The sequence below is a fragment of the Camellia sinensis genome, chromosome 14 (assembly GCF_055761805.1).
Source record: "Camellia sinensis isolate YWXY chromosome 14, ASM5576180v1, whole genome shotgun sequence".
Taxonomy (NCBI): Eukaryota; Viridiplantae; Streptophyta; class Magnoliopsida; order Ericales; family Theaceae; genus Camellia; species Camellia sinensis.
Window position 1 is genome coordinate 79,263,654 of NC_138974.1, and position 27,931 is coordinate 79,291,584.

General features: G+C 36.9%; 1 protein-coding gene across 1 annotated transcript; it reads left to right on the forward strand.

The window, feature by feature from the left end:
- Positions 1–9,262: 9,262 nt before the first annotated feature.
- LOC114272390 (uncharacterized) lies at positions 9,263–9,745 on the forward strand. The gene has a single exon (XM_028214078.2). The coding sequence runs from the start codon at positions 9,263–9,265 to the stop codon at positions 9,743–9,745; it is 483 nt and encodes a 160-aa protein (XP_028069879.2).
- Positions 9,746–27,931: the final 18,186 nt, after the last annotated feature.

Here is a 27,931-nt window from a genome sequence, read left to right on the forward strand (position 1 = left end):
ATTAGTTAGTTAGCTAGTTCAATTAGTTAGTTAATTTGTTGTAATAATTAATTAGCTAGTTTAGTTGATTGTTTCATTTGTTTTGTAATTCGTAGTAATTAGCTTAGCTAGTTAGTTTATTCGGATCCTCCTGCGTAAGGGCGCAAATGTTAGAATAACGTGTATGTCTTCCAACCCTACATCTTTCTCCCTTTTATTTACCTGCTTATGATGGTTAGTTTAGAAGCATCATGTTTCATTTAGCATCTCTCATGTTTGCATCCACTTATATTGCATGCATTGAGGCTCGACACATCATTCTAACTTGCATCATTAGTTAAATGCCTCTTTGAATACATGCTTAGACCGCATGCTATCAAATTGATTCATATGCCATGTTAGTAACCAAGCCTAGTAATTTCATATCTCATGCGTTGCATTAGTCATATTGCATTTGTTAGGATCATGCATTTTTTTCAATTCTTTTGTTTATTTTGGCTTGGAGTACTAGGTGAGCTTTTACTCGCTTTATCATATCACATGAGTATGATTGTTGTCATATCCAGTATGTTCACCATGAGGCTAATTGCTTAAAGGATAAACTGTTTGAACGCCTGTGGATGAAGGTTAATTGCTTGAATTGGAACAATTTGATTAATGTTCATATGCGATCACTTTTTAAGTGGTTCATATTCGAAACACTTTTCAAAATAGACATGAATCAAATGTTCCAATTTTTGCAAGTTAGTCTATACTTGTGTGCGCATCACATAGTAAGTTAGCCTAATAAATCGGAACAAAAGCATATAATGTAAATAAGAATCACATCATGATTAATAGAGGCCGATCTTTGATCGGGCGAGTGGGGGTGCTCAATTCATGACCTTTCCCTCTCGTACCTAAGTTCCCGAGCCAAGACAATCTTGGTTATGACGGACACGTGGCCTTTGGCACGAGTCATGGGTATCCTAAATTTCCTAAAAATATCTAGATAGCGACTCTATATCTGGAAAAATAATCCATTTTTGGCATTTTGATTCAAAATTGATTTTCCAAAAGATTTGCCGAATTTAAACTCTTTGGTGTTTATCTATTTCACATTGCACTTGTGAGATCAGATTCAGAATTACGGGAGTCTGATACTGTAGGGCTAGTCATCTTCTGAAAGGAGTACGAAAAGTCGAACTACAACTGGGCCATGTAAATTTTGACTCTTTGCGTAGATTAATCAAGTTAGATCACATACCATCTTTCAAGATTAATCCAAATCACAAGTGTGAAACTTGTGTAGAAGTAAAACTAACAATGACTTCTTTTCATTCTATTGAAAGAAGAACCGAGCCTTTAGATTTAGTGCATAGTGATGTGTGTGACTTGAAAGTCATGCAATCACATGGTGGCAACAAATACTTCATCACTTTGGTTGATGATTGCACTAAATACTATTATATGTAGTTGATTAAAAGCAAGGATGAGGCGAATGATAAATTTATTCTTTTCAAGAATGAAGTTGAGAATCAACTAAGCCGAAAGATTAAGGCTTTAAGAAATGACCGTGGTGGTAAGTATGAATCCCTATTTGCCGAGCTTTGTGCTCAATTTGGGATTATTCCCCAAACCAGAGCACCTTACTCCCCTAAGTCAAATGGTGTTGCTGAGCGAAAGAATAGAACGTTAAAGGAAATTATGAATGCGATGTTAATAATTTCTAGGTTGCCACAGAACTTGTGGGGGAAGCGATTCTCTCCACGAATTACATTCTTAATAGAATTCCTCGGAAGAGAGTGGACAAGACTCCATATGAGTTGTATAAAGGCCACAAGCCTTCATATAAATACCTATGAATATAAGGGTGTCTTGCAAAAATGGCGATGCCTACACCCAAGCGGGTTCGGATAGGCTCGAAGTTAGTGGATTGTATATTTATTGGCTATGCACATAATAATAGTGCATAACAACTTATTGTGTTTAAGTCTGCTATTCCAGATATACACAAAATACTATCATGAAATCAAGTAATGCATCTTTCTTTGAAAATGTATTTCCTTGTCGTCTCCAAGAAAGGGTTCTGAATTCCATGAAAGAAGTGGAAGATGTTGGAAGTGATAATGATCACATAGATGATCATGCAGATGATCACATGGATGATCAAGTAGATGATCGAGCTGAGGATGTAGATGAACCAAGAAAGAGTAAAAAGGCTAGGACCTCAAAGTCCTATGGTTCGGACTTCTTGACTTATGTATTAGAGGGAGAACCTCGAACTTTCCATAAAGCTGTGACTTCACCAGAAAGTCCTTTGTGGAAAGAAGCAATTAAGAGTGAGATTGAATCCATATTACAGAACCATACTTGGGAGTTGGTTGATCTATCCCTAGGCAGTAAGGCCTTGGGGAGTAAGTGGATCTTTAGAAGAAAGATAAAAGAGGATGGATCAATTGATAAGTGATGTGGGCCGAAAGGCACCATATTGAGGTCGCTTAAGTTAAATTTATAGTCTTTCAACTTTGTTTATTTAGTGGAGATGATGTGTTTTGTGCATTTGTACAGATTTCGTAGCAAATACACAAATTCAATTAAAAAGAGCGCGAAAGCAGATTCTCCGGGCGAGAAGCGAAAAATCCGAGCCAGCCACCTCATCGCACATGCGGCCCACCTAGGGTTGCGTGTGTTAAATTTTCAGTCCATTCTGCTGGGAATAAAAGGAAGAACAAGAGGTTGTAAAAGGGTTCGAAAATTATCTGAAGGAAAAGGGAGGCTAGGGTTTCAAGAGGGAGATTCTCAAACTTCAAAGGAAACTTTCAGGGGGGCTTCCACCTCTTCCATCTCTTCCACCTCTTCCCACTCCTCCATGAGTGGCTAGGCTCTTCTTTTCTAGGGTTTTGATGAAATCCAAGCCATGTAAAAGGATTTTTTCTTAAGATTTGATTGTGAAATGGTTTGAATAAATGTATGGATGATTTAGAAGTTTATAATAACTGTTCATTTCATTTCTTCAAGTATTTTACTCTCCGTGATTGTTTAATGCTTTCCATATATTAGTTTTCTTTATGTTTATCTTCAAAGTATGAGACGAGTCATGCTATGAGAGATGGGTCGTGTTGCTACCATAGTTTAGAGCAAACGACTCATGCTACGCGGGATGATTCGTGCCTGTACGTTGAATGCAACAACCCTCTTGATCAGTATTTCAAACTTGTAGTTGTGAAATATTCGGTATTTCAAATCGGATTGCAATTGATGGCCGATGTTAAATCTCATTTATGTGGTTTAGTGGTGAATTCTTTGCCCTAAGATTTTTCCCAAAAATCAACATCTCAAACTCTATGTTTAATTTTCAATTTAGGCCCTGTTTGGTAGAGCTGTGGGAAAGTGCTTATAGCTTATGCCTCAACAGCTTATAGCTTATAACTTTCAGCTTAAGCTGATTTCCAGCTTATTCTTAAAGCATCTCCTGCCCCACTCAAAGAATAAGCTGATTTCTGACTTCCAAAAAGCTATAAGCTAAACTAAACACATCAAAATAACTTAAATTAAGCTGAAAGCTGAAATAAGCTGTAATTAAGCTCTGCCAAACAGGCACTTAATTTATCAATTTCATTTAATTCTTGTTTAGTCATAATATCCCTCAATCTTTTTAATCAAAATTAATTTAGGAAGTTAGCAATTAAATTAGTTTAATTACACAATTGTCCCTGTGGATTGATACTTAGACTTGCCATTATTCTAAAAGAATTGGTATAGTTTAGTGTTTATATTGGTGTGTGAAACGACCAACAAAATTTTGGCGCCGTTGCCAGGGACTTCTGGCGAAATTGAGTAATTTAAAGTTACATTCCTATTCTAATTTTTAGTTTAGGATTTTATATTTTAGTGTTGCTAAGTGTGCAGAGTGTTTACAAGTGGAGCTATCACCAAAATGCGAGCGAAGTGCAACCAAGCTTGAAAAACAAACCGCAGCACCAAAGTGCTTTAAAGAAAAATACAAAAACAAATACTTGTGAGCAAAGCACCAAGGTGCTACAACAAGAGAGCTCAGGTGGAAATTGGGGAGAACGTCTACACGTCAAGCACCCGCAAGACAAGTAAAGTGTTTTTGTTAAATCGCTGTGAGTATTTTCTTCTTTGGTATTTTGCTTTTATAACTTAGTGCACAAGAGTCGAAACTTAGTTTTTGCGTGTGTGTGAATAGTGTATGCACGAGCGCCATTCTTATTGGCCTAAATTAAGGAATTTTGACCTTGAACTAGAAAGGACTCTTAGGAAACTTAGAGCCTCTTCTTGTGTTCCAAGGCTTGAATATTCATATCCATACTTCGAGCCATTAGAGATGGCAAACCCGAATGGCCTAAATGGGCCCAATCGGACCCTTAAGGATTACTTCACACCCACTGCATATACATCATCATCACGCATTCAGTTACCGAACACCACTGCTGCTCATTATGAGATTAAGTCCAGCACCATCCAAATGCTCCCATCATTCCATGGACTAGCTCATAATGACCCTTACAAACATCTGCATAAATTTTTGGAAATTTACTCTACAGTGAGGATCCAGAACTTCACCAATGAAGCCCTGATGTTGCGTTTGTTTCCATTTTCATTAAAGGGCAAAGCCAAACACTAACTGAACTCCTTACCTGCTAATTCTATCATAACATGGGACCAATTATGGCAGAAGTTTTTGGAAAAATACTTTCCCATTGGTAAGACCAACCAACTCAGGCGAGCTATCACCAATTTTGCTCAAATTGATGGCGAGCAATTTCATGAGACATAGGAAAGACTTCGTGACTTTCTCCAACAATGTCCCCATCATCAAGTGCTTGATTGGCAACTTGTCCAAACCTTTTACTATGGCTTAACTGAGCCTCACCACCAAATAGTGGATTCTTCTTGTTGTGGGACATTCATGTCCAAAAATGATGCTGAGGCATGGTAACTATTTGAGAACTTAAGTGATAATTCCCTTCACCATTCCTCTGCAGCCTGGCAAGTCCAGTAACCGATAGTTGGAGCCCCGAAAAGAGGGGGCATTTATGAGGTAGGGAAAAACCTAGAGTTAACCTAACAAGTAGAAGCATCGTCCCACAAAATAGGCCAATTGTTTGTTTCGGGACATGGCCCTACACAACAAGATCAACCTCAATTTCACGAGGCATGTGCTATTTGTGCGAGCCCTGCTCATGACTTAAGTGAGTGTCCTTCCGTATCATAATTTTCAGAATTAGTCCAAGAGCATGTGAATGTGGCTCAAGGATTCTCCAAACCGAGTAATGACCCATATTCCAACACATACAATTCGGGATGGAGAAATCACCCTAATTTTTCATGGAGACCTCATTCCCAAGGCACTTCTTACAATCCTCCACCACCAAGGCATAATTTTAATAATTTTGCCAACCAATCTTCCTACTGACCACCATAACCTTATCGACCCCCACAACCTTACCGGCAACCACAACCCCTGCCTGTTCCTTAAGGTAACTCTACCTTTGAGACTTATGTGTTGGAAGTTCTCTCAGAACTTAAGGAGTTAGCACCAGTAGTTTACTCTCATACTCACTCTATTGCCAAGCTAAAGGCCGAATTAGGTCAAATGGCTAATAACATGAATAGGAGAGAGAAGGGAAAATTACCGAGTCAAACTGTGGCCAATCCTAAGGGTCAATACGGGGCAGAGGGGTCAGGTGGGAATGGAAAGCACCATGAGCAAGTGCAAGCGGAGATTACCTTGAGAAGTGGGAGGGACTTAGAGCCTCGGCCAGTTGCGTTTGATGCAACTAAGGCTAAGAAGGGTGATCACGGTGGTCAACCCAAAGAGAGCAAGGGTGAGGAAGAGACGCCTAAGGGGGATGACTTAGTCCCTAGTACTTCACATGAGTCTAAGGCACCATATGTGCCTAAGACACCCTTTCTCTAATGCCTTGATACACTATTCCCTTTTAATAAGAAGACGGTGTCCATGGAAGCAATGATGGAGGTCTTTAAACAGGTAAAAATCAACTCCCTCTGTTGGAGGCGATTAAGCAAGTACCCTCCTATACTAAATTCTAAAGAAACTTTGTATGCAAAAGCGTAAATCTAGGACACACGTGTCCCAAAAGGTCATACTCACAGAGCAAGTAAGCTCCATTTTATTGAGTGATACACCCCCTAAACTTAAAGACTTGAGTGGCCCAACCATTACATGCATTATAGGGGATCATTTCATTGATAGGGCCTTGTTAGATTTAGGGCTAGTGTCAATTTGTTGCCATACTCTGTATACGAGGAATTCAGGCTTGGCGAGTTGAAGCTCACTACTATTACTCTCCAGTTGGCTGACCAGTCCCTCAAAGTGCCACGTGGCATGATTGAGGATGTGCTAGTAACGGTCGATAGGTTTTATTTTCGTGTTGAGTTTTTGGTTTTAGATATGGAACCGATAGCCAATTCTAGGAAACAAATCCCAGTGATCTTAGGTCAACCTTTCTTGGCTACGGCTAATATATGTATTAATTGTCATACCGGGGTTATGGAAGTTTCATTTGGGAATGTGCAAGTGAAACTCAATGTTTTCCAAGCATCCCAACAACCCCATGAAAGAGAGGAGTGTTTATTTGTGGATGTTGTGGATGGGATTGTGGATGAGGCTTTACCCTCCGTTCTTGTAGAGAACCCTCTAGAGGCTTGTCTGGCTCATTTTGGGTTCAAGGATTTTGATATTGACGGGTCAGTTGAGGAGGTGAATGCCTTACTTAATTCTTCTTCTACAGCGGATTTTTCTGCATGGAAAGCTCGGTTTGAGTCCCTTTCTCCTTTGTCTAGAGAGCATGCCATACCATCTCTTGTCACACCACCTACACTTGAGTTGAAGCCACTCCCAGCCACACTCAAGTATGCTTTTTTAAGGCCAAAGGATACTTTATCTATCATCATTGCATCTAACTTGACTGCAGAGCAGGAGAGTCAATTAACGAGTGTTCTCATGTTACATCGAAGTACTATAGGGTGGTCAATGGTTGATTTGCGAGGGATAGATCCCTCCGTGTGCATGCATTATATACATTTAGAGGAGGACACCAAACCTTCTCGTGAAATGCAACGGAGGCTAAATCCCAATATGAAAGAGGTGGTGAAAAAAGAGGTGTTAAAATTGTTGGATGCGGGTATTATATATCCCATCTCGAATAGCAAGTGGGTGAGTCCCACACAAGTGGTGCCTAAGAAATCGGGCATCACTGTTTTTGAGAATGAGCAAAGAGAGTTGGTCGCCACACAAACCACTACTGGGTGGCGAGTGTGCATTAATTATAGGGGACTAAATTCCATGACTAGAAATGACCATTTTCCATTGCCATTTATTGATCAAATTCTTGAAAGGTTGGCGGTTCAGGGTTTTCATTATTTTCTTGATCGATACTCAGGGTACAATCAAGTCTCGGTGTACCCCGCTGACCAAGAAAAGACCACCTTCACATGTCCTTTTGGCACTTTTGCTTATAGGCGCATGCCTTTTAGGCTATGTAATGCACCAACAACTTTTCAACGGTGTATGATGGCCATTTTTTCTGACATGGTGGAGAAATTTTTAGAGGTTTTCATGGATGACTTCTCCATGTTTGGGCTGTCTTTTGAGGAATGTCTCCAGAACTTAACTAAAGTCCTTATTTGTTATGTGGAGACAAACCTAATTTTGAGTTGGGAAAAGAGCCATTTTATGGTTTGTGAGGGTATAATGTTGGGACACATTGTGTCCCCTTAAGGCATAAAGGTAGAAAAAGCTAAGGTTGACCTTATTGCAGGCCTTCCTCTACCCACTTCTGAGCGTCAAGTTAGGTCTTTCTTAGGGCATGCAGGTTTTTACCGTAGGTTCATCAAAGACTTTAGTAAAATATCTCGTCCTTTGTGTAGTTTACTTGCTAAGGATGCACCTTTTATTTTTGATGATGCATATTTGAAAGCATTTGAAACACTTCGAGCGGCTCTTTCTACTGTCCCTATCATGCAATCTCCTGAGTGGTCCCTTCCTTTCGAAAACATGTGCGATGCATTTGATTATGCCCTCAGCATTGTCTTGGGCCAAAAGGTGAATAAAGTGCCCCATGTTATATCCTATGCTAGTCGTACTCTATCTGATGCTCAATTGAATTACACTACCACCGAGAAAGCGTTGCTAGCTATGGTCTTTGCCCTTGATAAATTCCGGTCCTATCTCCTAGGTTCCAAGGTCATAGTCTTCACTGATCATGCCGCTTTACAGTATTTACTATCAAAGAAAGAGACCAAACCTAGGTTGATTAGGTGGATTCTATTCTTTCAAGAGTTTGACCTAGAAACCTAGGACAAAAAGGGATTTGAGAATGTAGTTGCTGATCATCTCTCCTGAATCTTTATTGAGCACATGAGTGAACCCTTATCCTTGTACGACTCATTTCCTGACGAGCGACTTCTTGCGGTATCACACGTGACCCCCCCCCCCGGTGGTTTGCTCACATAGTGAATTACTTAGTGGTTGGTCAAATTCTGAAAACTTGGTCTAAGCAAGACAAAGACCAATTTTTCTCATAAGTCAAGCACTATTTTTACGAAAACCCGGAATTGTTCAAGTATTGTCTGGATCAAGTAATTTGGCGTTGTGTGCCTGAGAGTGAAACCCATAGCATTCTTACCTTTTGTCACTCTCATGCATGTGGCGGCCATTTCAGTGGGCAAAAAACGGCCTCCAAGGTTTTACAATGTGCATTCTACTAGCCCTCTATTTTCAAAATGCCCATAACTTCTATAGAGCGTGTGAGTGTTGTCAATGCATGGGCTCTATGTCACAGTGAGATATGATGCCGATCACCCCTATTTTGATTGTTCAGATTTTTTATGTTTGGGGCATCGACTTTATGGGTCCCTTTCCACCATCTTTTGGATTTGAACACATTTTGGCGGTTGTGGACTATGCCTCCAAGTGGGTGGAGCCAATGGCCACCAGAATGAATAACCACAAGGTTATGGTTAAATTCCTCCATGAGACCATTTTTTGTCATTTTGGGTTCCTACATGCCATAATTAGTGACGGTGGCAACATTTTTGTAACCGATTCTTTGAGGCATTGGTGCGCAAATGCATGATCACTCACAAAGTTAGCACTCCCTATCATCCCCAGACTAGTGGTCAAGTAGAGGTTTCTAATAGGGAGGTTAAACACATCCTCGAGAAAACTGTGAGGCCTGATAGGAAAGATTGGTCCACTAGGTTAGTTGATGCACTTTGGGCCTATCGCACTGCATAAAAGACACCTATCGAGATGTCTCCATATAGGATTGTGTTCGGGAAACCATACCATCTCCTTGTTGAGTTAGAACACTGGGCTTTGTGGGTCATTAGGAAGTTTAATTTTGATATGGCCAAAGCCTGTGACTGCCGGAAACTCCAACTTAATGAGTTAGAGGAGCTCCGCAATGATGCATATGACAGCTCCAAAATTTACAATGCTAGGACTAAGGCATTTCATGATAAACACATTTCTCGCAAGTCCTTCGAGCCTCATCAAAAAGTGTGGTTGTTCAATGCTAAATTACAGTTGTTCCCAGGTAAACTCCGGTCTTGGTGGGATGGCCCATATGAGGTTATAGAAGTCTTTCCGCATGGGGTGGTTGAAATTAAAAATCCACAAGATAGTACGACCTTCAAGGTCAATGTCCAAAGATTAAAACACTATGTGGATGGTATTGAGAAATGGGAGATGATTGAGATTGTCCACTTGACGGACCCAATATATCTTCCGTAGTACTTGCTTTGAGTCTAAGAGACTTTAAGTCCTCTAAAGGTGTAATTCCTTTGGTGTTTGTCATACCCGAACGGCATATGATGGTCTGGTATAGCCACCTAACTGTGTTTGTAGTGAGTTCCTAGGAGACCAACTTAGACGGTGGAAACTAGAGTTTGAATGGCAGAGCCTAGAACTCAAAGGTTTGGAATTTTTGAGACTAAAGTCTGGTTTAAATACCCAGGGGTGTGGAGATTGCTTCAAAACCACCCCAGCTTGAACTCTGTATGGCAGCCCCATAGGTCAAGTTAGCTTTATGCACCTCAATTCTAGATACTGAATCAACCTAGTCTATCACCCTATTGGAGAATAGGGAAAGTTATAAATATTGTTAGAGACAAAAGTAGTACCCGTGGTTTTCGCGTGAAAATTATAACATTGTTGAGCATTCCGATATTTTCAAAGTGCTATATTTATTTTAGATATGAAATGAAGGTAGAAATGGTTGAAATATTTTGGTTTGGCATGTTTTAGGTTGTCCTTGGTATTAAAAAAAAAATACAACAAACAGCCCACACAGGCGCACAAGCAGAGGTCCCAGAAATGGGCGCACGAGTGGAATACTAGGCCGCACGAGCAGCCCAACCCAAATGCACACTGCTTCAACGCCGCAGGAGCAGCAAATTTCTCCCGCTGGAGCGGCCAATAAATCAACGTCCGTGAGGTCCAAATTGGCGCACGAGCGGCCCAAAAAAAAAATGGCACATACGAGCAGCGGCCCAGACCCAAAACCACACTGCTTCAACACCACAGGAGTGGCCCATTTTTGCCACTAGAGCGGCCCATAAATCACCGCACGTGCAGTCCCTTGGGTGCACGAGTGGTCCAAAATAAATAAATATGTATTTTTAGTTACTTATTTTATATTTCTTCAAAAAGAAAAAATTCCTGCAAATTTTATTTTATTTTATTTATTTATTCATTTATTCATCTATTTTTATTTTTTATTTTTTTCTTTTCTCATTTATTTCTGTTTATTTATTTTATATTCCTTCAAAAAAAAAATCTGCTGATTTTATTTCACTTTTTTTATTATTTATATATATATATATATATATATATATATTGTTTTTCTACAGATTTTATTTCTAAATATATATATATATGTATCTTTAAGCCAAACCCTAACTCCCTTTTTGACCATCTCTTTCCCACCACGCTCTCTCTTTACCTCTCTTCTCTTTCTTCTCCCTCTCTCTCTCTCTATCTCTCTCTCTCTCTCTCTCTATATATATATATATATATATCTCCCTCACAATCCCACAAACTCATCATACCCCACTATCACCAATTTCTTCTTCCTTCTTTCTTCAACTTTCTCTCACCCTTTTTCTCACTACCACCTTCCACTGGAGCATCTCCATATTTTTCAACTGACAACCTTCTAGTAGCCATTTTTTCTGACGAATCTACATCTTCTTCTTCCTTTCTTTTCTTCCTATTTTTTTTAAGGTAATCACCCTCTTTTTGTTAGATTTCTTAGTTTTCACTTGTCATATAGTAGTTTAATGGTTATTTTTGAGATTTATTCATCATTGTGTTCATCATTGTCATCCTCATAGACAAAAAAAAAATGCTGCTGGAACCAACAGACCAATGCACGTGCAACCATCTCCAGCGCACGTGCGACCTAAACAAAGAAAATGGGGGGGGGACCAATAATAATTTAGCTTGTTGTGCCCTACTTTTGTATAATGTAGTTGTTTAATTTAATTGTTTAGAGTGGTTCCATCTCCAACACACGTGCAGCCCAAAAAAAAAAAACCAATAATAATTTAGCTTGTTGTACCCTATTTTTGTATAATGTAGTTTAATTTAATTGTTTAGTTAGCGGTTCTTGTTAGTTTAATTGGCTAGTAGATTTTTTTTATTTTTGTTTTAATTGTTTAGTTAGTGATTTAAATGTTAGTTTAATTGTTTAGTAGTTTTTTTATTTTTATTTGTATGTTCTGTCTTTTTATTTTATTTTATTTCTTTTCTTTTCTTTTCTTTTCCGCTACTAACATAATTATTTATTTCTTTTATTTCATACTTTGGTTTGCCTATTTTTCTTTAAGGTAGTTATTTATTTTATTTTGATTTTCTTTAAAACAAAAAAAAAACAAAAAAAAAATTGAAATAAAAGTAATCCGGTGGTGTAATGACAATGAGGTTTTGAGAGATTTATGTATGCATGTGCTATTGATGAGTGCTGATATAATAGTTCCACGTTTTTGGTTGTGTTGGTTATGTTATTTTGTGTAGATATGTCTACATCATCCCGCCAAACACCCAAACTGCCTCATAATGCTAACATCGCCGCTAGGGATGTACCAACCGACACCTGGGCCAACAAACCAATTGCCTATGACACACCATTTCATGTGGACTTCTTCCAGCGCCATCAACCCACTACGTGGAGTGTTCGACAACTTAAAGACCGAGGCCTCCTAGGCATCTGCACCGTCACTGAACCGGCGTATCGTCACATTGTGCGAGTCTTTTATCAAAACATGTACACCAATGATGAGGCCCCGAGAGCTCTTTTGTCCATTGTTGACAGGGTGGAGTTAGTGGTCACACCAGCTTCCATTACCGAGGTTCTCCAATGTTGCATGGACACTATCGATAAAGAGCAGTTCCCGGTGTTCACTCGAGAACTCACAGACCCCGCACTGGTGACTGAATTTTATGAAGGGCGACAGGATGATGACAATCGAACTAGTATCTGGCGGGCTAACTTACCACGTCGCCTCATCTTTCTTGATGTGGTTCTAAAAAACAATGTCATCCCTCTAGGCCATAAGGAAGAGCGGTGAGGGGACTTCCTCCATGCCTTGCACCGATTTGACTTCGAGTTTTGGGTCGACATCCCTATTTTGATCTTCAACCAGATTTTCGTATCCTTAATGAAGACAAGTTGCACAACACCCGAGGGGATTCTACATGGGCCCTCCCTTTCGCCAATCTTATCACTGCACTCATAAAAGGCCAAGGGACATACCCACTTGAACTTAATGAGGTTCAGCTTCCACCACCAACGCTTTATGGTAAAACCCACTAGTGCCAAACCATTGCTCGCCTACAGCCTCCACTACTCCTTCCCAATGCCCCAGCCAATCCTAATGATGTTCCAGACACCAGCCCCAGCGCCACCGCCATTCCGTATCACACGGACGCAATATCAAGCTCTTTTGGATAATTAAGCTGCTATTCAGCAATCTGTGGTTGATCTCCAGGCAAACTATCAAGAATACCGGGATCACTCGCAAATGGCCTTTGATGGGTATCAACAGTCAGTTGCATCTCTGCAAACTGACTTTTACGCATACCGAGAGTTGAGCCAGCAGCAGTTTGATCAGCTTGGTGCTAGGGTTCATGATGAGGCGTTCGAGACTCAGACGCTGATGCATGCCCTATTTGAGCAGCATTTTCTGCCACCATCGGATCCAAATCAGTGATATCCATTGTATTTTCTTTGTTTTAATTCTTTGTTTATTTTTGTTTTGTTTTATTTTTCTTTTCCTTTTATCATGTACTGTTCAAAAAAAAAAAGTGTGTGTGTGCGTTTGGTGTGTTCTTGCCTCGCTGGATGTGCACCTATGCCGTCTGGTAAGATCCTCTCTCTCTCTCATTTTACTATCTACTTTCTAGTTGCTTACATTGAAGACAATTTTGTCTTCCAGTTGGGGGTAAGGGTTTTTATAAAAACAATTCATGTTTGTACTTGCTGCACTTGATTGCACCACTTCACTTGATGTTCACTTTGTGCTAGTATAGTAGTGATATAAGCATATATTATTTGGGAAACATAGTGGACTTGTATGAAAAGGGTATATTGGGTAGATACTCGCATGTGATGTGTACATCATTGATAATTTCTAGTGTTACAGAAAAGAATAAACGAGTAATTAAAAAAAAAAAACACACACTTGACTTGTTTGGGTTCGTAGTCTTTTTAACTTGAGTTATTAAGTCCGTAAGGGTGTCTCTACACCTAGTGCCCTAAAATCGTCTGCTTTGGAAGTCATTGGCCCAATACTTGCTACATGGGTTAATTATAAAGCTTAAGGGACCTAGACATTGCATAGTTAAGGAAAAATAAAGACTTGTTCGGGTTCGTAGCCTTTTCAGCTCAAGTTATTAAGCCTGTAGGGGTGTCTTCACACCTAGTGCCCTAAAATTGTCTGATTTGGGAGTCATTGGCCCAATGTTTGTTACATGGATTGATTAGAAAGCCTAATATATTAGGACATTGCACAATCTTTCGAAATATATATATATATATATATATATTTGATGAGAATCTTGGTTGCAAAAGTTTTGTTTTTCTGTATATGTTAGGTGTTATTATGAGTTACACTGGGCTATTATAGTGGACAGTTAACTAGTTATGGGGGATGCACTTTACACCAAGGGCACTGATGATGGGTTTACTAGCATGCACAACTACAGGGGACTTAACTTTTGTATTAATTGAATTATGGTTTTTGCTCAATAGATTCCTTCATGCTTGTCCACTATGCCATCAATGACTCATCATGTCTTAATAGCACACTGTAGTGGCACATAAGTTGATTGGTAGGTAGCATAGTGTGGTTAATTGTTGTTGAGAAGATATGAATATGTTGATGTTTGTGGGTATCATTTCTAGAAACCCTCACGAGACTATAGTCGTCCACTTGGGGTAACCTTGTGGTTGAAAGGCTTGTTGCATAGGTTAAACGCAATCGTGATTCCTATGAAAGTGGCATAGAGTTATTTTGCTTCTCTTATTTCTTTTGTTTTGCTCGAGGACTAGAAAAATGTAAGTTGGGGGATGTGATGTGGGCCGAAAGGTACTACATTGAGGTCGCTTAAGTTAAATTTATAGTCTTTCAATTTTCTTTATTTGCTAGAGATGATGTGTTTTGTGCATTTGTAAAGATTTCACAAGAAATACGCAAATCCAATCAAAAAGGGCGCGAAAGCAGATTCTTCGGGCGAGAAGCGAAAAATCCGAGCCAGCCACCTCACCATACGTGCAGCCAAGCTCCACCGCATGTGCGGCCCACCACCGCTCCAGCGGTCCACATGGGTGCTCGAGCGGGCCACCTTGGGTTGCGTGCATGAAATTTTTAGTCCATTCTACTGGGAATAAAAAGAAGGAAAATAGGCTGTAAAAGGGTTCGAAAATTATTTGAAGGAAAAAGGAGGCTAGGGTTTCAGGAGAGGGATTCTCAAACTTCAAATGCAACAACCCTCTTGATCAATATTTCAAATTTGTAGTTGTGAAATATTGGGTATTTCAAACCGGATTGCAATTGATAGCCAATGTTAAATCTAATTTATGTGATTAGTGGTGAATTCTTTGCCCTAAGATTTTTCCCAAAAATCAATATCTCAAACTCTACGTTTAATTGTCAATTTAATTTTTCAATTTCTTTTAATTCTTATTTAGTCAAAGTATCCTTCAATCATTTTAATCAAAATTAATTTAGGAATTTAGCATTTAAATTATTTTAATTTCACAATTATCCCTGTGGATTGATACGTAGACTTGCCATTATTCTAAAAGAATTTGGTATAGTTTAGTATTTATATTTGGTGTATGAAGCAACCCAGTATAAAGCTAGGCTAGTTATCAAAGGATACAGATAGCGAGAAGGCCTGGATTATTTTGATACGTATTCACCTGTGACAAGGATTACATCCATTCATATGGTGATTGCGATAACAGCTTTACGTGGTCTGGAGGTACAGCAGATGAATGCAAAGACAGCTTTCTTAACTAGAGATTTAGATGGCGAAATATACATAGAGCAACTGAAGAGGTTTTCAGCTCCAGGACAAAATAAGAAAATTTGTAATCTTGTCAAATCATTTTATGGTTTGAAGCAAGCTCCTAAACAATGGCACGAAAAGTTTGGCAACACTATGTTGTCAAATGGATTCAAAATCAGTGAGTGTGACAAATGCGTATATGTCAAAGACACTGACATAGGTTATGTCATTTTGTGCCTATAAGTTGATAACATACTCATTGTTGGTAGTAATGATGAGATTATTAGAACTACCAAGAGATTGTTAAACTCTAAGTTTGATATGAAAGATATGGGCCTTGCAGATGTAATTCTAGGTGTTAAGATTACCAGAGCATCTGATGGTATTGTACTTTCTCAATCTCACTATGTTAAGAAGATACTTGAGAAGTTTGGTAAATCAGATACAAGTTTGTCTAGGACACCGATAAACTTGAGTCTACGCTTGGCCAAGAATAATGGTGAGAGTGTCTTTCAGCTAAAATATTCTCGAGTCATTGGAAGTTTGACATATTTGATGAGTTGTACAAGGTCAGATATAGCCTACTCAGTTAGCAGGCTTAGTAGATACACGAGTAATCCCGATGCCACTCACTGGAAGAGTATCGTTCGGGTGTTAAGATATCTCCATTTCACTTGGGATTATGGGCTGCATTACACCAGATATCCAGCAGTAATAGAAAGCTATAGCGATGCAAATTGGATATCTGATGTTAGGGATTCAAAATCCACTAGTGGTTATGTGTTCACCCTTAAAGGGGTAATCGTGTGTTAGAAATCTTCCAAGCAGATGTGTATCTCATGATCAATGATAGAATCAGAGTTTATAGCATTTGATAAAGCAACAGAAGAGATGGAATGGCTTCGCTATTTCGTTGAAAATATTCCACATTGGTTGAATCCTGTGCCATCTATATGTATTCGTTGTGACAACAAATCAGCTATTGGACGGGCACAGAGTAATATGTGTAATGGAAAGTCTAAACATATTCGTCGTAAACATAATTCCATACGACAACTTGTGATGCCCCAAAAATCGGGAACATCAAATAATATATTAACCATTAAATATAGGGTTTATCTAAGGTTACAAGAGTAGGAAATGTCACTAATGAGTTCTTTGGCTAATAACCAAGCAAGATCCCAGAAAGGTCGGAGGAGTCAAAATAGTCTCCCTTCTAAGTCCAACCACCTTAGATAGCAAACCTACCTTTTTGACAGATCTTGACATGGTATTAACACAAGGCCTACATGAGTTGACGGAGTATAAGGATAGATTACAAATGTTATATATATACAAATTACAAAATCATGTCTTAAATACAACATAGGATCTCTCACTTACAATCTCAAAACACATTTAACATAACTAGTTCCTAACTCTCATTGGATAGCCATATGTCTTCAAATACTTCAGCTTTGCCTTCGACCAGTCTAATAGTCTTCAATACCTGGCATGAAATGCCGTGAGCTTTGAATGCCCAATAAATGCACACACACCTCGTCCCTTTTTCCCAATCCAATACACCATCTCATTTATAACAAGCAAGTAATGAAGTATGATATTCAAGTTAATAACAAGGATTACAAGGTTAGATGTTAGTATTCTAGATATCCCCCAAAGAGATTTCATCCTCCCAACCACAAGAATTGGACACCAGACTATTCAAAACTCCCTCTTTTGCTGCTTTGTTTCAAAACTTACCTCAGATGCCTACCAATGGTTATATACTGCGTAGTGCCAACCGCAGGGCCTCAAAAGGGATGGCGAAAAGAAAAAGGTTTTATCACTCTAAATCCAACCTTATCCTTCCAAAAAAGTTTTATCCTCCTAAATGTCCCATCTAGACCCAACCTTATCTCACCAAATCAAATCATCGCAAAGAGTCTGAATACGTCCATCTCATTCTAGGGCATACACGACAATTGCGTAAGACTTAACCTTCAATTAGGGAGCACATCCCATAAATCCATACATAACACATTATCATCTCTTCAATATTCAAGTGATCAAAAACCCAATACCACCCTAATTAAGTTTCCCGTTGAGTTAAATGTTTTAAATTAAAGTTAGAACAACTTAACAATGTAGTAATATCCACATAAGCATGAACATCATCAATTGAAGAAGATAAGGAACATAACCATAACACATGCAATATCATACCAAGACATGATCACGTACTAATAAGAATGTTCATGAACACAAGAGCATAAAACACCCATGCAAAACTAAATTTTCAGATTCAACATCATTTAAAGATTAAAATCAAAAAGGCTATTTCAGATCTTTTCCGAACCTAGCCTTCCTATGGTTCGTAGAGAATTTTATCTAGTTTTCAAAACATATTTTAGAAGTTTTACAGCCTTCCTAGATTTTTAGTTATTTAAGAAACACTCCAACGCTGTCCAGATTTGTCGACCGTTACAAAAATCAGATTTTCTCTCAAACCACTCACTTTTAAAAGTACATTAGATATATACATGTACCAAAGTCATAATTATTTCCATGATTCAAGGGATTTTTCTCTAAAGTACAATGATTATAGCCTAGGAGGTATGATGGCTGGCCATGTGCTCAAGATTTGGGGGATTTTCCTACTTATTTTGTGTACAAATTCTATAGCTATTGTGTACAAAAAGATTTGTTGAATAAGAGGTACAAATATATATATATATATATATACAATGGTACTATCTTGGGGTCAATTTGTGATTTAAGTAAAATATGAGGGATAAGGCCTTAATTTATGAATTGGAACATTTATTTTAGATTAAAATTTAACTAAGTTAGGGTTAGAGAATCTAATTCGGTTTGAATTTCTTGTTTCGAATAAAAAGGCTATTGACCGACAAGCGTGATAAAAACTGAAAAAACTTAGGGTTTTCAAGTGGTAATTCTACTTTTATGGAGTCAATTAATCAGTATTAGGGTATTAGAAATGATTTCTAAGTTATTGAAATCGATTAGGGTTTGCGAGTTTTAAGTTGGTGTATGTATTTTGATCCCAGAGTTAAAATTGTAATTAATTAAGAAATTGAGCGATTTCAAAGAAATAATTTAAAAGTACGAGACTTAATAGGGTTTACAAAAGTTAGAGGTCTCACACAACTACTCTCTAATGGAGTTGTCACTTTAGACTATGTGAAGTCTAAGGACAACATTGTGGGTCAGCTAACCAAAGGGTTAAATCAATTGTTAGTAGAGAAGTCATCAGAATGAATGGGTTTAAGGCATTTAGTGTAAGGTGTTATCGGAATGGAAACTCAACCTAGTTAACTGGAGATCCCAAGATCTAGGTTGAATAGAACAACCTAATTGTGTGTAACGGTGGTATGTCACTAAGGAGATTAAACCTCCAGCCATTCCTTTATCAGCGATATCTACAAGTGTAGAGGTTAAGATGAGCTTTTAATGACTCTAGTGTGTTGAGCTATTGAGTTGAGTATAAGGATTGACAAGGCCGAATTTGTTAAATCACTTACTGAACCAGGCTAGTGTTCTAGGGTCAAACCGGACACAATAGTGAGCACAAAACGATGTTTGAAGTAATACCTGTGTGAGGTCTATTGTCTTGGTTTACATAAACGGCAGAACTGTTCAAGACTTCGTGTTCACTGGGCAACCAGTAAATCTGATAGACATCACTAGGGGAGGTTTAAAGCCAAAAGCTACTTTTTCCAATGCAGGGGTTATTCCATTGCACTCTTTCTCCGAGTCTTTGTGGTTAGCATTGTCCGCTTGTTATTCGGTCAATTTTTATTCATGTGGGGAGTTGTTGGAAAATAATGCTTTTTTGGTGACTTTAATGGAATATTAAAGTGGGTGTCAATCCTCATTTGAGAGGGATTAGAGTGGGTTTAGATTCTTTGTAATAAAATCTTTACACCACAAAAAGAATGACCGAAAACCATTAAGATTTGAATAAGACATTGACTCATTAAGTTGGCCTCATAAAAGAAATGTTGGAAAAAGTGTATAACCTTCTATCCCTCATTAATTATAAAGCAGAGCATTGATGGGTATTTAAATCCCATTTTTTGCCTAAGAATGTAAGCCCTTTGGGGCATCTAAATTTTCCAAAGGAATGAAGTTATGGATGCTTCAAGGATAGGCTTGGGCCAAAACTGTGGTCCATGTTGGTTATGCAAAAATTGCCACACGCAAGCGCACGTACGAGCCACCCGCCCGCCCAAACTAGACTAGGCCGAGCCGGGGTCCGTAGTCCGTGGTCCGTGATCTGTGGATCTTGGATCTTGGATCTTGGATCTTGGGACTTGGGACTTAGGCTTGAGGATTGAGGCTTACTAGAATAGGATGGGTTTGGGCTGGGCCGAGTTGGTGGTCCACCAACCTAATCTTTTTTAGCCAACTCAAGTTGGTGGCTACAGATATACACACGTGTATATACGAAGTGTGTAACTCTCACACTTAAGACCCATCAGTTTTGCTACATTTATTGGGCAGTTTTGCAAAGATTAATTCCTACATTTGTTGCAAGAAGGCTCCTCATCTCTTCCCCTCTATGTGTATAAAAGGAGACCCCTCTCCTTCAGTCTTCTACCCAGAAAAATTCTAGCTCTCTTTGTTTTCTCCAGTTCAGTACACATATTCTAAACTGTGTGAGAGAATGCTACCTAAGTTCCATTCGCCGAAGTTACTCAGTAGATGCCGTATTATAGCTGGTCTAACCATCGTATCCTGAGAGACAAACGTCGAACAACATCTAGCACCCCAATAGGTGAGGCAGTGAGTCTGTTTTAAGGAAACTATCTAGTGCAGGCTTCGATCTGATTTCATTTCTTGTTTCATTCTGTTTTGTATTTCTCTTCATTTAATTATAATTTCCAGCATGAGTTCTTGTTCTGTAATTTGAATTATTAATTATGAATCTATTTGGTTTTATTTTTTTACAAAATAGGACAACAGGTTATAAATTGCCTACGACCATCTTTATCAAAGTAGCTAAATACTTAGTCAAATTGTAGCTAAAAACCTATTTTTCTATCTTAGCTAACCTTATTTTTCTTGTCATGCTCCAACAAACTCTCCATTTGTTTCTCCATTCAATTTAAATATTCCTTATTTATTTTATTTTTTTTTTCAAAAAGCCATATTCTCAAATGGACACTTAACGGTCATATTTTTTAAATAGAAACTTTTATAACGGTCATATTTTCAAATGGATACTTTTGCAACGGTCATATTTTTTAAATAGAAACTTCTATAATGGTCATATTTTCAAATGAATATTTTTGCAACAGTTATATTTTTGAAATAGCTACTTTTCTAACGATCATATTTTTTCAAGATAAATAAGATCATATCTCTTTAATTTTCATCCACCTCAATCCAATTTTCTTTAACATTAAGTCTTTATTTTCTCACTATGAATCACAATTTTGTACACAATATGATTCTCAATCAGTTTAACTTTGATGATGAGTTAGAGATAGTTACGGTAATCAATATGGAGAAAGAATCAAGGTCACGTCATGGTTCTATACAATGTCGTGCATTCATTAAGAATAATACTTTACAAGGCCACCAAAGGCTCTTTCTCGACTATTCTGTTGAATCACCAATATATCCTCCCAATGTATTTCGAATAAGGTTTCGAATGAATCGTTCTCTTTTTCTCCATATCCATTCTACAATAAAAGCTCATAAACCATATTGTGTTCAAAAAAGAAATGGTGCTCGAGTGCTAGGCTTGTCCTCCTATCAAAAGATGACTAATTCTCTTAGAATGCTCACTTATGGAGTAGTTATTAATTTTATGGATGAATATGTAAGGATTTGAGAAAGCACTGGAATGAAAAGTTTTAAAAAAAAATTATTAAAAAGGTGGTTACAATGTTTTTTGATGAGTATTTGAGATCACCAAACAAAAATGACATTGCTAGATTGCTAGCGATTGGCAAAAGCCATGGATTCCCTAGGATGTTAGGGAGCGTTGATTGTATGCATTGGAAATCGAACAATTGTCCAATTGTGTGGAAAAGTATGTATTCTGGTCATATTCATGAACCTATAGTTATTTTAGAAGCAGAAGCATCATATGATCTTTGGATATGGCATGCATTTTTTGGATTACTAGGTCTCATAATGACATCAACGTGCTAGAACAATCTTCTGTATTTACCAAGCTTGCTGAAGGGTGTACTCCTGTCAATTACTCAATCAACGGTAATGATTATACAATGGGATACTATCTAGCAGATGGTATATACCCGTAGTGGTCAACATTTGTCAAAACAATTCTATCTCTGCAAGGAAATAAGAGAAAACATTTTGCTGCTGCTCAAGAATCGACAAGGAAAGATTTAGAGCACGCTTTTGGAGTTCTTCAAGCACGATTTGCAATTGTACGTAGACATGCATGCTCTAGGGAGCATAAAACAACTAAGAACATTAAAGCATGCATAATAACATGATTTTTAAGGATGAGCGAGATGTTAATGACGCAAAAGACTTCAACTATGAACAAATCGATGAAAATCCCCATGTATCTATTTCACATGAGCATACAATTGAATTTATGGAATTCATTCGACGCCATCATCACATTAGAGATAGAGAAACTCATTCTCAACTACAATCGGACCTCTTCGAGTACTTGTGGCAACTACATAGTCAATCATAGCAACTTGTAATTTAAAATTCGTGGGCACATGATGGAAACTCATTAGTCTTCATTGTAATTTGAAATTTTCCAAGCATTAATAACCATATAATTTTTCTTTCAGGATTGTCCATTTAGGAAGCTTCCAAATTGCATCAAACCATATTAAAAATACTAAGAATTTGATATTGCATTTTGCTTCATCAAGCAAACTAAGTAGAGAGAAATAAAAAGATTAAAACCTACATAGCTAGATTTCTAGTTTTCACAGCAATGTAAATCAATACTTAACAAAAAAAAGTGCATTGAACCATGGCATTGTTCAACAAAAACATGATATGTTTGCATATAAAAACATATTCCAATAAAAGCTATCTATTTACAACTCCTTCGGCTTTCAAGAATTTCCATTTGGCAGTGAAGATATTATTCTTGTTGCATTGGAGACAAACCATTTATATCCATCATTATAATCCTCTCTTCTTTCAATTGTTCTTCTTGAATCTTTTCTTGTTTAATACGAAATCGCTCTTGGATTTCCTCTTGCATAATTCGAATTCTCTCTTGCTCAAGCTCTTGGTTAATACGATCCTGCTCTTTCTCTTGAAGAAATGCTTTCTCAAGGATTTCCATTTTCTTGTCATTTGCTTTCTTTTTCTCTTCCATTAATCCATTCAATATCCCTGCATAATTTGAACTAGCAAAATCTTTACTCTTTCATTTATTCAACCGCTCTTTTTCAGCCTTCCTGCCTAGTGGCATCTCCAAGTCTACATAAGCATCTTGTGAGACATCATCCTCTGCTAGATTTATCGCCTCTGGAGCAAAAGGAGAAGATATTGCTGAAGCTTTTTTTTTCGGATTTTTCTTCTCACATTCCTCTAACCATTTTGGTTGGTACCTTAACACATTCCAACAATGTTCAAACTTAAATGATGCTTTTCAGAATTCTTGACACATAATTTTTTCCTTGCCAATCTAAAAAAAATAAATGAATAAAGACTAATTAGCATCTTCAAACAAAATAATAACTACATCCAATTTAGTTATGTACACAATATATACCTTGTCTTGCTCATTTGCTCCACTTTGATGCATCGATTCAGTTTGAGCAAAGAACCCACAAAACTTATTGGTTCCAAGTTGAATAGTTGACCACCAATTCATTAAAGAAATCAGATTACGTTCAAAATTAAAAGTCTTGTGCATGTGGAAATACTCCCAAACCCTATTCCAATATGTATTGTGTTTTTGCTCATTTCTGTGTACTGCATCCAAACTTGTATTGAACCATGCCAACACAAGGAGATTGTCTTCTTCTGTGGTGAAGTTGCCACCACGCTGTGATTTCTTGTGGTTGATTCTATTTGGGGTGACAATGGAGACTCTTGCCCAGCCACCTCAGCATGTTGGCTTGAACATTGACCCATTTGATTTCGAGATTTCATCATAAATTCTCCTAAAAGGTTAGATCCCCCTTGTAATAGATTCGTGAAGTGTGCATCTGTTGATATTTGAGAATCCATCCTTGTAGAAAATATTAAAGAAAATCAAGAAGATACATATAGCTTCTTTATATATATAACTAAAGCAAAGTAGCATATTAATAGTTGAGCAATTATATGGTAATAAAATGTATTTAATTCGTGTTGACAACTTATCAAACTAACTAATTAGTAGGGCTAATGCTCTATTTGATTCATTGAAATGAGATGCAAAGGAGTGAAATAGTCATTGCTTGGGCTTTCCTATGAAATGACCATTCCATTGCAATGGTGACTGATGATTCAATTTATAATTTTTTTTCAATATTTTTTTAATCAACCAAACATGAGAATGGATATTTTGATAAAATGATAATTCCATTCCGTTTCATTCCAATGAATCTAACACTACCTAAGAACTTCTCAAATTTGAAAGTTATTTAAAAAAAAAATTTAAAAAATAAAAAATAAAAGAAAAGGAAGAAGAAGAAAAAGAAAAGAAAAGAAAAGAAAAGAAAAAAGAAGCCCTAGTCTAACTTATCAAGGTTACTCCTTTGACAATAACATTGTAAAATTTATTATCCCATTTAAAGCCAAATCGTAAACAATTTAGGTATGAAGATACCTTGGAAGAATAAGTGTAAGAAAATTGATAGAGTACTCTGTTTCTACTTGATGACTTTAATGAAATATAGAAGTTGAGAGGAAAAGTCATTGACTCTGATAGCAAAAAGTGTGCACCAACACAAACATGCTCCACCTTTGGTCATTGTTATTTTCAAAAACAATGAATTGCAATGAACTATCCAAAAGCATTTTAAAGTGTTGTGTAAAAGCTACCCAAAGTAATATGTATAAAGTTTGAATTCCAATCCTACAAAGCAGCAAATTCATTGTGGCAATTCAACGAACACCATGCAAGCAATTGAGAAAATTCATAACTCCACTACATTCAAAGCAATATTGCATAAAGTTTGAAACTCAATCCTGCATAGCAACATATTCATTGTGGCAATTCAATAAACACCATGCAAGCAATTAAGAAAAATTCATAACTCTTGAAACTCTACATTCAATATTCAAAACCCTTCAAATGTATCATCGCTCAACATTCAAAATCCAACTCAAACTCTTGATCCAACAATCAAATCATTAAAACATTGATTCAATATTAAGTTAAGAGATCCCAAAAAAAAAAAAAAAAAAGGAAAAGGAGAGAGAAATTATACCATTGCTCAATAGTTTTTTATTTTAGTACAATGTCTTTGTCGCTGGTTATTTGTAGTGAGAGGTTTGGGTTTGATAGAAACTTCTGATTATGTTGCTGAGTTTGATGAAGAAAGGATTTCATGCTTTTTCAAATTTTTCGGTATAAAATAACGAAGATGCAATTTTGACAAATTTCATATGGCTGCTCTAACAAATACATTTTAATTGACAAAATTCAATTAGTCAATTTCTTTTTTTAATTTGATTTAAAAAGTAGTTATTGGCAAATTCGAATAGAAGACAATTTTATTCCTCTAACTGCTTTTAGTGCTCCACAAGGACATTATGAGTGGTTGGTTTTAACATTTGGCCTAAAACAAACTCCATCTCTATTCCAAAGAAGAATGGATAATATTTTTCGAAAATATGGAGAATATTGTATGGTATATATCGATGATATTTTAGTTTTCTCTAAAACTAGAGAGGAACATCGAAATCATCTCAAAATAATAACTCAAGAATTCATAGATCATGGATTAGTGCTATCTGGAAAGAACAAAAAAATTAATGGGAAAGAATTCCATCAAATTTTTGGATTATTAATTTATGGCAACAAAAAAGTTGTGTTTTAAGATCATATTTTTGAAAAAGTCACAAAGTTTCCTAAAGAGATGAGAGATATCAAAAAACTTCAATGACTTTGGGAATAATTTACTGTGCCAGAAAGTTTATTCCAAAGTTATTTGAATTAGTAAACTCATTAAACAAAAAGCTTAGAAAAGGAAATTGAAGTTGGAATCAAGAAGATACTAAAAACGTATTTAATATAAAGAAGATAGTAAAAAATCTTCCTAAGTTAAGTCTACCCAATCAAGGAGATAAATAAATTTTAGAAGAAGATGTCGCTGAGAATAATTGGGGAGCAGTATTAAAATCAATACCTTCTAATAAATCTGAAGAACAGATATGTGGATATTAGAGCAGTAGTTTCAAAGATGTTGAAACAAGATGCCACATAAATGAAAAATAATTTCTTGCTATAAAAAAATGGTATAAATTTTTTGTATATTTTCTTAGTCTTTGAACATTTCATTATTAGAACATATAATAAGTGTTTTACAGTTTTTTTGAAAAAAGATTTAAGAGATTTAAGTCAAAGCAGACTACATAAATAGCAACAATGGTTTCATTTTTTTAGTTTTGATGTTGAATATATTTCTTCTGAGAAAAATTTCATTGTAGATTCTCTAATCAGGGAATTAAGTTTTATGAGTTTTGTGGTGCAAGAAATCACAACTTCAGCTGACAAAGGGAAAAGACACATGGTATTTTGTTAGAATTGCAACAAACTAAGCCATAAAGCTAAAAACTGTTAGAGGAAAGATTCAAAAAATGCTTCATCGAACAAAGCATGTACAGCTGAAACCATGACAACAAAGAGAGGAAATATGAATTTTAAACCAAAAAAATCAAATGGATTCTTAAAAAGAGAATCCTCAAAGGCGCGAAATGGTGACGTAACCTCCGAACTCGCCAAACTCAAAGACATAGATATAGCAAACTCCCTGCTATAATTGAAAAAACTCTCTGCTATAATCAAAAAATCATTTTTTAATCCTAGACTAGCACCAGAAAGTAGTAAGCTTTTCCCACAACAACAAGAAAAAAAAAAAATTGATCTGCTCTACGCAACAATAAATGAAAAGATGTGGGTAGAATTATCAGTACTCTTACTGATTATGTTGGGTTTCTAGAAAATAAACTTAACATCATCCGCAAAGATGAAAAAATGATGGAAGAAAGAGAGAAAAGAATTTTTGTTTTAAAAGAAATAGAAACATTTTTTTTCCAAAAGAGCTAGTTGGAAAAATTAAACAAATTGTCAAAAAACAAGATGGACACGAGCAAAATGCTTCGTATGTCATCCTTAGTAAAATCCTTAAACTGGGATTATGGTTGGCCAGGTCTTAAGTAATCTGTGGATAAAATTAATATGCACTGGATTGTACTTGGAATTGTTGATTTTGTGGAAATTTATAGAGAAGATTTTTAGCTCTTAAATGTATTTCCAGCAATAGTTAAATATGCTACTACAGTTATGGAAGCAAGCCCAAGGCTTATTACGGCACCCATCGTGTCCACTCTAGCTAAAAGAACTGAAAAGTCAGTTTTATCAACCATATCAGATTTGGTATCTATACCCGGTATCCAATCAAAATTCATTCTACCATGGTAAAAACAAAAGATCATGGAAGGAATATGTTCCTACCATCAACAAAATTGATAGGCACGTGTTTTTCTATAACACAATAGAAACTCTTCTCCAACATTCAGAACTAGTAATCTTTTGTGACGGGAAGAGAGTTGTGGTGGTAAGAAGCAAAAAAGCATTCATTAAACCATCTAAGCTAGGAGAATACAAGGCAAAGGAAATACTCAAGATGCTTCAAGAAGAGATAATTGAAGCACCAGACATCTCTGCAGCTGTGTAAGAGCTCTACAAAATCAAGAGGAGAGCCCAAATTCACTATGAATCAATCCAAGACATGTACCTCTGCATTTTTTGAAAAATAGGCAGAAGTTCACTGTAGCTCGACTTTTCGTGCCCTTTTTCGGAAGACAAATAAGCCCTACAGTATCGGACTCTAGCGGTTCTAAATTTGATTCCACAAGTGCAATGTGAAATAAATAAACACCAAAGAGTCCAAATTTAGCAAATCTTTTAGAAAATCGATTTTGAATCAAATGTCAAAAATGGACTGCTTTTCCAGATACAGAGTCGCCACCTAAAGATTTTTGGAAAATTTAGAAAACCTAAGACTCGTGCCAAAGGCCATTAGTCCGTCATCACCAAAGTTGTCTCAGCTCGGGAACTTAGGTACGAGAGGGGAAGGTCATGAATTGCGCACCCCCCTCGCCCAATCAAAGATCAGCCTCTACTAACCATGATGTGAATCTTACTTACGTTATATGCTCTTATTCCGATTTATTAGACTAACTTACTATGTGTTGCACACAAGTATAGACTAATTTAGAATAATTGGAACA